Below are 13,638 nucleotides of genomic sequence, written 5' to 3'. Positions count from 1 at the left end.
TGAAACTTAGTATACATGTGCCCTATGATATGATCTTTCTAATTTAAATGCCAAATTAGAGTTTTGACCCCAATTTTACGGTTCACTGAACATAGAAAATGATAGTGCAAATTTCAGGTTAAAGTTTTTGGTCAAGGTAGTTTTTGATGAAGTTGAAGTCCAATCAACTTGAAACTTAGTATACATGTGCCCTATGATATGATCTTTCTAATTTAAATGCCAAATTAGAGTTTTGACCCCAATTTTACGGTTCACTGAACATAGAAAATGATAGTGCAAATTTCAGGTTAAAGTTTTTGGCTTCAGGTTAAAGTTTTTGGTCAAGGTAGTTTTTGATGAAGTTGAAGTCCAATCAACTTGAAACTTAGTATACATGTGCCCTATGATATGATCTTTCTAATTTAAATGCCAAATTAGAGTTTTGACCCCAATTTTACGGTTCACTGAACATAGAAAATGATAGTGCAAATTTCAGGTTAAAGTTTTTGGTCAAGGTAGTTTTTGATAAAGTAGAAGTCCAATCAACTTGAAACTTAGTATACATGTTCCCTTTGATAAGATCATTCTAATTTTAATGCCAAATTAGAGAATTTATTCCAATTTCACAGTCCTTTAAACATAGAAAATGATAGTGTGAGTGGGGCATCCGTGTACTGTGGACACATTCTTGTTAGTGTATAATTTAATTAACAACTTTATGAATAATTTAATAGATTATAAAAATATGTGTCTATTGTTATAAATATTAATTGATCTTTTGATCTTTAAAGATATTTTTGTATCAAAACAAAGTTTGGAGCTCGATTATATCTTTTTAAATGAAGACAAGAAATATTTACATTTAAAATAATTTTATAAAATTTTAAGTTTTAAATTCTATTGCACAAATTTATATAAATTATTCCAACTGACTTGTTTATTTAATTGAATCTAAATTTTTTCATTATAATAATTTTAAGTACTGAATCCTTGCAATTGTCAAGACATTTTTTTTTCTGTATAGATAATTCTATCTTGCTATTTCATTTATCTGTAAGATACATTTAATGCAGACACTAATAACATACTATAGATGAGTATTTTCAGAGAATATATGTTCCTAATCATACAACCTGACACATACATATATCATTTATTAATTACTGCAACCAAAATATCATACAATTACCCTGGGTTTAAATTGAGCTTGAAAATTTACACTCAATTACCTATATTGCTCACAATAACATTTGCCAACACATTCTTGGTATATAACTATAAACATACCCAAAGATTTAATAAAGCACATATATGTACATAGAAAATAAAACAAATCCTGCATTCATAAAGTCCTCACAATTAACTCATTCTGCTTTATTTACTTCAACTACAATAATAAAATTGCCCCAAGTTTAAATCATTTTTTTTAACAGTCAAATAGATATAGGAAGATGTGGTTTGAGTGCCAATGAGACAAGTTCTCTTCATCTAAGTCACAATTTATAAAAGTAAACCATTATAGGTCAAAGTATGGTCTTCAACACTGCATGAGCCTTGGCTGACAACAAACAGCAAGCTATAAAGGGCCACAACAATTACTAGAGTAGAACCATTGAAACAGGAAAACCAACCGTAAAAACGAGAAACAAGAAACACTTATGAAATACATCAACAAACTACAACTTCAGAACATCAGATTCCTTAAAGTTTAAAGTTTTAAAGTTTTAAATCTAAGATCAATTGAATTCTCTTCAAAACAAGTGAAACTGCGAGCTACTGCTCAGGCTGTACTCATGAGTGTTCAGTAAACAGGAAGTTGGTGAATGATGATTGTGAAAACGCATCACATAGTATAGCTGACTTATATTTTCAGAAATCCAAATGATGTAGTTCCTGATAAAGATGTGAAGAAAAAATATTCATCAATCGGACAGATGTAGGACTGACAAATGGACAGATGGAGAAGAGGACAGACATAGGTAAAACAGTATACCCCAATTTTAAATGCAGGGCTATATACCACTGTTTTTTCTTAGCTGGGGTTTAATTACTTTTCCTTACATATTTTGTTTATTTATTAATTTTTCTAAAATAACTTAAACCATGAATCTGTCTCCATTGTGAAAAATAAAAGATGTGGGCTATACATCAATGATACAGCAATCCATCAACAACAAAAAAATACAGATATCTAGAGACTTAAAATACAATACATTGTCTAGATTGTACTATAACTTGACAAATTTAACCACTTAAAATAAGATTTTAAATATTCTTTGCAAATTATTCCCTATTTGTTGACACTTAGTAAAATGTAGCTAACTTTAGTTTATTCTGCTTGCAACTTTCATTACAATTTAGCTTTTTGCCATGAGAAACTACACAATGAATAGCCTACCATTGACATAACTTGAATTTAGAGTTATTTCCCGTTAATGCTATGTTGGGAGGGCATATTTCTAATGATTGTATGCTGACTTTAAATGTCTATTGATTTTTGTGTGTAACTACGTTGCAGTCTTATATGTACCAGTACATTAGATTTAACACATGTTTTCAAATATTTTGAAAGATAAAAGATGTGGGCTATACTGTACATCAATGACATAATTTGAATTTAGAGTTATTTCCCCTTAATGCTATGTTGGGAGGGCATATTTCTGATGACTGTATGCTGACTTTAAAATGTCTTTGGATTTTTTTTTGAGTCACTGGGTTGCTGTCTTATTTATGTCATATTATTCAACACATATTTTCAAATATCATAAGCATTTATTTTTCAATTATAAGTGAATGAAAATATTGAAGTTAAATAGGCACTAACTTTTAAACAATTTCAAAAGGTTGGGTCAACAGACTCAACACAACTGAACTGATGTCCAAGATAGGAAAAATTAGAATATATTGTGTTGAAACAACACCATGCCCCTCTAACAATACCTAACATTCCTATTTAAAATGTATGAATCGATGTTGTTTTCGCTCAGTTTCATTAAGGAAGCTGGCTTGTCATGTTTTTGATTTTTTGTCAGATTTTCGGAATCCTCTGGTTTTATCCATTTAAATGCCTTGAAAAAATTTGCCCGGTGACCCCCATTTTTCTTTTTGAAATTCTTTAACATGTATAATGATAAGCCATCTGTAAAAGTCTTATAAAATTTTAATTACTTTTTAACAGTTTTTGAGAACTTTAATTTGTCAATGATAAAGCTATGAAAAGTCAAGAGAGGATATTTTCCCGCCAAATTTTCAATGGCTCATATCTCGAAAACAAGCATGGTGACCTATATATTTTTTTTGCTTTTTGGATTCCTGTATTTATTACTTATCAATATAAGCTAGTGTTTTGAAAAGTTAATTACTTTGAAACTGAGAAGCGAGCTCCCTTAAAATGGATTTTGCAACCATCACATCACCAACTGATGCCCTCTGACCTTAAAATACAGTTATATCCCAAATGACAATCAAACTGACCATAATAAAATAATTAATACATTACATGTATCTTTCACAAGAATCTGTAAGTTTGTATGGGAGATCTTAAACTCACGAGGCATTCCAAATAAGATTTTATTTCCCAATAAAATGCTAGATTCATGACACTCACAGAATGTGCTCTCCATTATAACAACATATCACAACAATGTATATGAAGAATTTGATGTAACCCGTCATTTCCTTGTTGTAGCCTAAAAAATGTTATTATTAAAAAATTGAACAATATACTTAGTATTTTTTTTGTTATTTTACAGGGTCGTAAAAGAGTTGATCTTGCACACTTATCACTGTTCCACGCTAAAATCTCTAATTTGGCATTAAAATTAGAAAGATCATATCATAGTGAACATGTATACTAATTTATAAGTTGATTGAACTTCAACTTCATCAAAAACTATCTCGACCAAAAACTTTAACCTGAAGCGGGACAGACGGACGAACGGACGCACAGACCAGGCCTCACGGTCATTAAACTTTCGAGCATGATTTTTGTACTCAGACTCGAAAATCAACCAATCAAATTGCTGCATTTCATGTTTCGAGCATGATTTTTGTGCTCCGAGTTTTATGCCTTCAAGGCCAGAAATCATAATGTCCATAAATGGGGCATAAAAATGTGCTTTGGTCAAATGCTTCTACAACCCAATAAGATTTAAAAAAGAAGTACATGTATTCAACTCTTAAATAATATTTAATCCCAAATGCAAAGGTTTTAAATCTACATTGCAAACACCAGGTCAAATCTCTCATCAAAGTTTGGTTACTCATTTGACCTGAATCACCCTAAAAAATATTGATAATGTATTGATCTGTTTATTCAAAATGCAAACAACAGAACAATCTAAAGTTCCTATTTGTTAGAATCAATTGAATTTCAACCATATAATACAGAATTAAAGAGCCAATTAGTTTTACAAAGTCAAACAAATTTTGACCATTCCAATGACCAATAGATAATTTTTGCAGGTGATATCCCATGATGCATTTGATTATAGGTATTATAAGGTCATGACAAAGAACTTGACCTTGAAAGGTGTCACAAAGATAAACATTATAATTCTTTTAACATTTTCTTAAGACATTTAAGCAGTTCTTCCTGGCTCTACCTATACCAGCTTATAGCATGAATAAATGAAATAAATCATGAAAAGTTAACATTAGAATTGAGAATGGAAACAGACAGATGTAACAACCCCAACGAAGGAACAGAAAACAATACTCCAATGGGTCTTCTGAGTGACCTCAGTGAAAATATCCTGCACCTGGAGGCCAGCTTTTAAATCAGCTGGCCCCTATTTTAACAATAATGAACGATAGAAAAACCATTTCCAACATGGGGTGCCCGTTTGGTTGTTACCCGACTGTATAAGTTAATGGCCATGTCTTCATATCAGAATGGGTAGTCCCCGGTACATTGAATCACATGACATGTGTATAGAGCCTACTTATGCTCTCTGCAAATTAAGAATTCTTGTAGAAACTCTTTGAAGAGTTCAAAGGTTAAACTGTTGCAAGGCTAAATTTCTGTCCTTATCCAATTTACAATTTTCAGTGGCAATCTAAATTTCAAGTCAATTATAAAGACCACTATAGCAAGATTTTAATAATTATTGTCTATTTGCTCTTGTTCTAAAAATGCTTGAAATATTTGCCACTGTACAAAATAAGTAATTATCAATCAATTAATCAATCAATAATCAATCAATTGATTTTTCTGAAATATCAATTAAGCTTTACCAGGTGTATAATGAGCTGACACCCATGGCTTGATAAACATCCCAGGTGTGACAAAAACTTGCAGCCATGATATAGAAAAGTTCATTTAAAGTAGTGTTAAACCAAGAAAAGTCACATATAAAATAAATAACATACCAAAATAAGTTTGATTCATAGTTTGATAAAAAAAAAATTTAGTCCTCTTTAGGCTCTTTTCACAATTCCTACGATAAAAAATAATCGTTAGTTGTACTTAAATGTTCATGACTATCAAGTATTTTTTCTTGTTAATTTTTTGGGGGCAGAGAGTTCAAGGCCCACAGGTTGCAATCTATTATCATCCTTTATTCAGTATAAGTTCTCACAGTGAAACCATACATTTACATCATGATGCTTAGTAATCAAATTCTTTCTAAAAAAAAATCACTAGACACGATTTTTCAACAAATAGGTATAATGATGATATTACACTTTTTCCTGTTTAAATTTCACACCAGAAAACTTGTGATTTGAACTGTCAATTTCAGCATTGGAAAAGTTCATTTACAATGTACTGTTAACCCCTTATCTAGTAAATTATTTTACGCTTACACTACTTTTTTCTCCCAAATTCAAGCTGCTTAATTAGACATTATAGTGTGTGTTGGTGTGAAGAACATGAGTTTCTTGGGGAGACAACATTTTATACTTTTTCTTAGGGAGCTACCATTTGATTTTTATGGGGGGGCCAGGATGAAATTTGAAAAAAATAGACAGGACAGGAGTTTTGAGTAAAAAAAAAAGGCAGGATGAGCAACTTGGTAAAAAATTAAGGCAGGATGACAATTTGTGTAAAAAAAGTCAGGATAAACTAGTAAAAAAAAGGCAGGACCAAATAGAGTAAAAAATAAAAAGGCAGGACAGGGATTACAACTAAAAAAAAGCAGGACAAAATTTTTCATCCTAGCCCCCCCCCCCCCCCCATAAAAATCAAATGGTAGCTCCCTTAATTTGCAATAGTAGCAAACTATTTCATTTCAATTTCTTCCTAAAAACATCATTGGGCATTAAGCAACCAACAATCAATCAATACTAAAAAACAAGTCAAGAAATTCAAAATCAAACAATTAAATGAATGATTGTGACTGAGACTGAGCCATAGAAGCGTAAAACATAACCTGTGTGTTTGGAGTAAGCCAAGGCTCTGTGTTGAAGGCCATATATTGACCTATAATGGCACAAACAGAAATATACAATTATTCCATCAATAGTTTAATGGAAAGGATTTGTGAAGGCTCAATCCATAGGCGGATCCAAGGAGGACCCAGGCCCCCAATTCGTGGGAAAGATTTGGGTGATTATATAGGGAATCACTGAAGCATCCTTAGGTCAGTCAGCGCCCCTCCCCCCCCCCCCCCCCCCCTTAGGAAAAGTTTTGGATCCCCCACGGCTATCTGTTGTTCAATCTGTTTGTTTGAATGTACAAAATTAATGATGTTTAGATAATTAATAAGTGAAAAATAAAGTGGTTTTTCTTCATAAGTTTTTGTCTTATGCTGTTCTTTGTATAGATTAAAAGAGGAAGAAAACAGAAGTAAATGATATCTTCGGATCCACATTCAGGAATTTTTTTATGTTCTGAATGAAAGTAAGAATTCTTGTAAGTGGTTGCTTCTATTGGTATTTTAATTTAATTATCTGAAAGGCAATTTATTGTTGACTGCATTAGATAGTCTGGTAGTCTATAAAATTCTTCTAGACTTAAGGCATTAAGTATACTTGACACAATTTACAGAAACTAATTCTATGCTGAAGACCCTGTGCATTGGTGAATCTAGGTGGTCTCAAAGGGGTAATGGAACCCACTTTTTTTCAATTTTTCTTTTCTTTTGCTTTTCTATTTGTGTGAAAATTTCATGGTGTTCCAGAGTTAGGACCTCCCCTCTTTCCAAAAATTACTGAATTATGTAATGTGTCTGGTATGTGGACATCAATAGAAGCTAGATGGTATGATGATTCTTTGTTTTATTGCATACCCGTAGCCAGGGGGGTTTGGGGGGTTTAGACAAACCCCCCCCCCTTGAAAACAAATAAGCACTGTTAAAGTCAATGTTCTGTTCGAATTGTGACTGTTAAAGTCGAGTTTATGAGTCCAACGAACCCCCCCTTGGAAATTCCTGGATACGGGCCTGTATTGGTATCCCTACCTTATATATAATTTTGATACATTGCATGGTACATACCCATGATCACACAATTTTGCTTATGAACATTCGATTTCTTAAATTAATCATCAAAATTATAGCAATTACCCTTGTTTTAATGTTATGTACCGGTATGCTAAATTACAAAAAGAGACAAATATCTTCTTAAATTCAAACTTCAATTTGTCTACTAAATATAAGCAATAAAATAATTGTACTTTTCAGCCTAATCTAAGATCGTCAATTTCATTAAAAGAACTAAAAATACTTATACATGTATTAACGTGACACGTTTAAATGGTCATCAATTTGTTTCTGTTGATCAAATGGGTGATACTAAAATATCCTCAAACCAAAAGCTGTTAAGTATGTTTACACATAACAAACAAATTCTACTTTTTGAAAACCGAAATTTTTCAAAATCTAGGTATTTTAAGTTATTAACAGCATAAAGATGTAGATATTAAAAGGTAACTTTTGAACTTTAAAACATCATTCATTACAAGTTGATAAATTTGACAGAACAGCATTCTGAGGAGTCATCATTATTTTTAATTTTTTGGATTTTGTTGGGTTAAGGTGAATCATCAATTCAAATGTTTAACAAAATGCAAAATCTTTATCAGTTCGTACATGTATGCATTTAGATTTGATAAAACCACAAAATTGAGAATGGAGTTTAATAAGTTTTTTCTCAGTCCATGAAAACTGGTAATAAAGAAAATAAATTAATATGCAATATTTATAATAACTTATTGCTGCTCTATAATGCAGTTATTTCATTATAAACTGTTTTTAGAGCGTCCTTTATACAGTGATTTTTCTGAAACATTATTTAACGTTAATGCATTTTGAAATATGATTTTTTTAAATTATTATGTCCTCAGAACCAACCCTAGTTTTTGATGATCAATGCATTTGAATTGGGAGTTTTAGGGACATATGGTTGGAACCACTCTTTTTTTATCCTGGGTCGGGAACTTAGGAACCCCCCCCCCCCCCCTTTTACAAATGGCTGCATCCACCTCTGTGACACTTATACTCTATATTATAAGCATATACATTTAGAAAGAGAAGGTGTAATGTGTGGCCATTAACTGGCTTTAAAATCAAAAAGCGTTTTACACCATGATCTACTTTCACCAGTGTTTAATTTTGAAGAATTTATAATCAATGGATCACATCAATGTTTAATTTTGAAAAATTTACAGTTGAAATAAACTGTAAAATCTACTTTCTCCTATAAAAATCAAAGTATGTTTTATGCTTGACTTCAAGTTCATTATTTTTTAACAACTTTGTTTTGATTTTTCTTTTATGTCATAGCTGTATACAGTTTACATCATGAAAATGAAATATTTTTAATGAACCTATGACTTTGCAATAAAAATTAAATGAACCCCATCAGTCATGTTTGTAATTACATGTTCTTAGGACTGTTTTCTTATGATCAAAAACATATTGCATAGGCAAATTAAATATACATATGCATTTAGTAGGTATAACTTTGATATTTTATTTGACTATTTTTATCATAAGTAAAGCAGTAAACAATTAAATTATCCACTCAATCACATGTACTTTTAGCATGCAGACTATACCTGAGCCTTCTATTTTAAAAAGACTCTGAGCAACCCAAACTACTATATTTTGGACTATTATAGGCCTCAAATTTGAGATAAAAATGTCCATAGAGGCACTTCTGTAAAATCTCAAAATGTATCCAAGAGCCTCAGATTTCTTGCATGAAAACTGATAAAATTTCACATTTTCAGGTTAAAGCAAGATAATGTCACCACAAAAACATCTACTTGTTTCACTTCCATAAATGGGTATAATGCAATTTCTCATAGGAACTCCCTTTACGGCTAAAATTGTGCCACTTTTCCTATGAAGTTTCAGGGGGAAAATGGAAAATTGATATGCCCTTGTAATTTTTTCAACCGTCAAGACATAGGGCAGGGCATCATAATTTCAACATTTATATGCCCTGAACTTCGAGGACTATATATATATAAGAGTTTAAATTTATACTAAAATTTTGTAATACACCTCCCTTTACTTTGGGTCTTTCTCAGAATTCAATTTTTCCCGCTACCATGTATATGTACACTAGTAACGGTCACAAATTAAGTCTCTATGAGACAAAACATTATTTAAGTATCATACATGGGAATTAGAAAGTAAACAAAACAAAATATCTATGAACTTAAATATATCGCCCCAAAAGAGGTGTGGTTTGTGAAATAGCAGTATTTACAACATGCAACCTACATGTACCTATAATATAAAACCACACATCTGTCACAAGAGTTTATTTAGTCTGATAGTCTTTTGATGGTATTTTGTTTGTGGCTTCATTGACCACAACAGGTTATTTTACAAACTAAAACGCCTATTTGATAATATTGTTTTCATCTAATAACATATTTGTACAGATCTATATTACATTTATTAATTTCACCAATAAAATCAATATTTGAACTATCAAAAGGACCCAAAAAAATAATTTTAGATTTGTAAAGAGAAAATCAGTGAGTGCAGTTCTACTCATGCTTTCTGAAATACCAACTTTGTATTTTCAATGTTCTTAAATTATAACTATTTGATAATTTATATAATAACTCAAAAAAAAAATTTAAAATGTGGTACGACTGTCATAACAATCAATGATGAGATAACTCTCCACCATAGAACAAATAATGTAGAGTTAGCAATTGTAGGTCACCTTACAGCCTTCAAAACAATGAGCATGCGTAACCCGCATACAGCAAACATAGTAAATTATCATAAAAAGGCCTCTAAAAAACAAATTTAAAACAGCTACTTTTTTTAATGCAGTAGGCTCTTATTATGACTTCCTTTTTTACAAACTTCCATATTATTTATTGTCCCATGAAGCAACTCACAAAATTGTAATACCATAAGACCTTAGATAGAAGGTCCAAGGACACAGTCAGTTTCAGGGGGTAGACCTTGGTTCAGGGAGATAACTCTTTAAATCAGTTAAGCGTTTGTAAAAGTCAAGTTCATCAATGTTTTTTAAGCATTTACCTGAAACAGATTGAAAATAATCTATGTAACCTAGAAGCTTAGAATATATTTTTGAAAATGGTTGACACAAACGTACTGATGATTTTAAGAGTTATTTCCCTTAACCTAGGTCTACCTCCTTAATATGGTCCTTTGGTTTGTGTTGTCTACAAATATAAGTCCTTAGTGTGAACAGTGTATTATATTTGTATTTTCTGTTACACTTTCCCAATTTATTTCTTGATCTTTAATGCATGAAATATTAAGTAAGGGGATGAAATTACATTTTAAAAAAATGGGGTGCTGAATATTTATGTTAAGTATAGTGATTTGGTCCAGTTAAAAAAGGTCAAAAATTAGTACGTCTGAAGATGTCAAACTGAATTTTAGACCCCTTAACACAGAATTGACAATGTTTTGAGTTAGAACTGGTAGATGATTCTATAATTTTGATATTATTTGACCCAATAGTTTTATTACACAACACTGTAAAAGTCATTTTGAGATTGGTAGAGCATGTGTGATTTTTTTAATTTGAATTTATTGTCTAAAAGAAATGCACCACGAAATAACTGTTTTTGGGCCAGCATAAGCTCTGTGACAGCTAGATGTGAAGATTTACAGACTACATATCACGAACAAATCCTAAAGACTAAAGTTTAACTCCAGATCAAGCAGATATTTCATCTTCCCACAGTTATCATGGCCTAATTAAACTCTCAACTTCAGCATAAGTTACATGAAATTGTTGAATATTAAAGATTAATCTATTTTTACTAGGGATGTCATTTTTAGAAATCAGAAATGCCCATCTAATTTTCTAAAAGAGGTTCTTAAGTAAATCAATTTTAAACACAGCAATATTCTAACAAGAAACATAGGCAGATCCAGCATCCCCCCTCCACTTTATGAAAAGTTCTGGATCTGCCACTGGGTCAAGTATAGTTTTGGTATCTAATACTAGAAACTACAAAGCAATTACTCAAGAACCCAAGTACTCTTATGTGATTAATTGTAATGAATGATTCATATCAAGTTGCATTCAAATTCCAGATGGAAGCTATGTCCAATCCCAAGGGTGGCTTAAAAAAGTTTTGTCCACTGTGCCCACTGTCATAAACCTCCTTGGCTGTAGTGTAATAATAATATTTTCTTTCAAAAGTTATTTATAGAAAGTTGTCAAGTTGAAATTAAATAAGAACAAAATGATTTTTTTTTAAATTGAGTGCATCAGTAAAACTTTGAAAAATGGAAGTAATTAATTGCAATATTTTCAACTTATAAGTAAAAACAAATTGAATTTTAAATTTTTGCTTACTGCTTTGGTCGTCCCAGTTTATATTCTCCGACTTATCGTCCTGCTCCATTGCTTCTTTACAATATATCCGTTAAAAAAAGAATTATCACCTCACATACAGTTCGCAATTATCACTTTCGTTTAAATCTCCATTGAACTTTTTATAATCCAGATATATATTTCAACGTCTGTTTCAAATATGTAAAGTAAAAATTGTAGACAACAGGTAAAATGTAAACTTTACTTATATATATATAGATGTACCGAGCTGAGTAACTTTACATTTTTTGGCGTACTGTTATAAAATTGATGTTTAAACTTCACGAAAAGTACATCAATCTACAGGCATCTATCCAATGCAGTCTAATTTAGTGCATAGATGATCGGTTCCAAATTTAATTTCACATGCATGTACAAATTTATTTTAAAAGATCATCAAGCAGAAACTGTTTTTAAAATACTTATAAACTTTTTGTATTCCTCTAGGATGTATGTGTCAATGTTGATTTCAACTTTCAGAAGTTATTTTTCACTAAAACCTCAAAGTGAGTCAAAGGTTTTATTACATTTGATAGTTGACATATTTGTAACTTTCCATCTCTTAAAAAAATAGTAATGTCATCAAAATTCTAATCAGCAATGTTTACTCCAATAAAGAATGTTTATTTCAATGTATGTTTCCAACTTACAAAGTAATTTACATATGAAGTCAATGTACAGGTATTTAATCATTAAATGAATCGGGTCACTAATAGAATCAACATTTGCATGATCACTTATGATGAACTAATATTCGTATCTTCTATGAAACATTTTTCTATTTTTTTTATCCATTTTCCTATGATCTTTTATTATTTTTGGCATCAAATTATTTATTCCCCAAATCATAATAATTAAGGTTTATGTACCCTTCTGTAGCCATTTTTGTACGAATTTTTCAAACCTCAATTGTATCAAAACTAAAGATATAATAAATAATAGAGATAGGCCATTTACTACATATTCAAAGGGGAAACTTGATGCAAAGCATTATTTTTTACTGTTTCATTGCATTTGATAGAAAAAGAGGACTTTGTGGCAAATAAATCAAGATTTTTATAGAAAATCCACAGCCTTTAATACAGAGATTTTTGTTATAAAATTTAAAACATAAATTACTCACTTGATTTTCTATGATGTGCTAGTGTTTATTTTTTACAAAAAGTTCTTAGTAACCTGTAAATTCCAAAACACCTCGTGCTGAGTCACTAAAGTCGAGCGCACCCTAAAAGGTGTACTTGATTTTGGCCATATTTATACTTGTCTTAACCAATAACTACATTTATAAACTTGTTTTAAGGAAATCACTGCTAGCACTGCATGCAATAATCCTATATCTACCAGTCATCAAATTGCCAAATATGAGAGTACAAGGGTAAAGGCTGTGGATTTTCTATAAAAATCTTGATTTATTTGCCACAAAGTCCTCTTTTTCTATCAAATGCAATGAAACAGTAAAAAATAATGCTTTGCATCAAGTTTCCCCTTGGAACACGTACCAAATGGCCTATCTCTATTATTTATTATATCTTTAGTTTTGATACAATTGAGGTTTGAAAAATTCGTACAAAAATGGCTACAGAAGGGTACATAAACCTTAAGTTTTTTCGACAACACTATATGTTAATTCCTTAATTCAGTCTAACAATATTTTACTAGATATATAAAGATGTGATAGGAGTGCCAATGAGACAACTCTCCATCCAAGTCACAATTTGTAAAATGTAAACCATTATAGGTCAAAGTACAACCTTCAACACAGAGCTTATGACTGTGTTATAGAAATAAGTAATATCTTGTGTAATCATAAGAATTAGTATCAGCTGAATTAATAATTAAGGTATACAGTATTTTTGTAATTTACTTAATCAAGTTCACATTTAGGTAGATGGT

The 13,638-nt window shown here is 30.9% G+C and overlaps 1 protein-coding gene across 8 annotated transcripts in view; it reads right to left on the bottom strand.

The window, feature by feature from the left end:
* LOC143083911 (1-phosphatidylinositol 4,5-bisphosphate phosphodiesterase delta-1-like) overlaps positions 1-13,638 on the bottom strand; it is a 113,047-nt gene that overhangs the window by 40,062 nt on the left and 59,347 nt on the right. Inside the window, exon 1 of one of the 8 annotated variants that reach the window (XM_076260311.1) lies at positions 11,728-11,865. The exons of the other annotated variants lie outside the window; for them this stretch is intronic. Coding sequence (XP_076116426.1) covers positions 11,728-11,776 — 49 coding nt within the window. The 5' untranslated portion in view covers positions 11,777-11,865. Of the gene's footprint in view, positions 1-11,727; positions 11,866-13,638 lie in introns of those variants that run through there. 8 annotated transcript variants of the gene reach the window in all.

Source organism: Mytilus galloprovincialis, chromosome 7 (genome assembly GCF_965363235.1).
Source record: "Mytilus galloprovincialis chromosome 7, xbMytGall1.hap1.1, whole genome shotgun sequence".
Taxonomy (NCBI): domain Eukaryota; kingdom Metazoa; phylum Mollusca; class Bivalvia; order Mytilida; family Mytilidae; genus Mytilus; species Mytilus galloprovincialis.
Note: the sequence above shows the minus strand (reverse complement) of the source record. Positions and strands in the feature narration are given on the sequence as shown.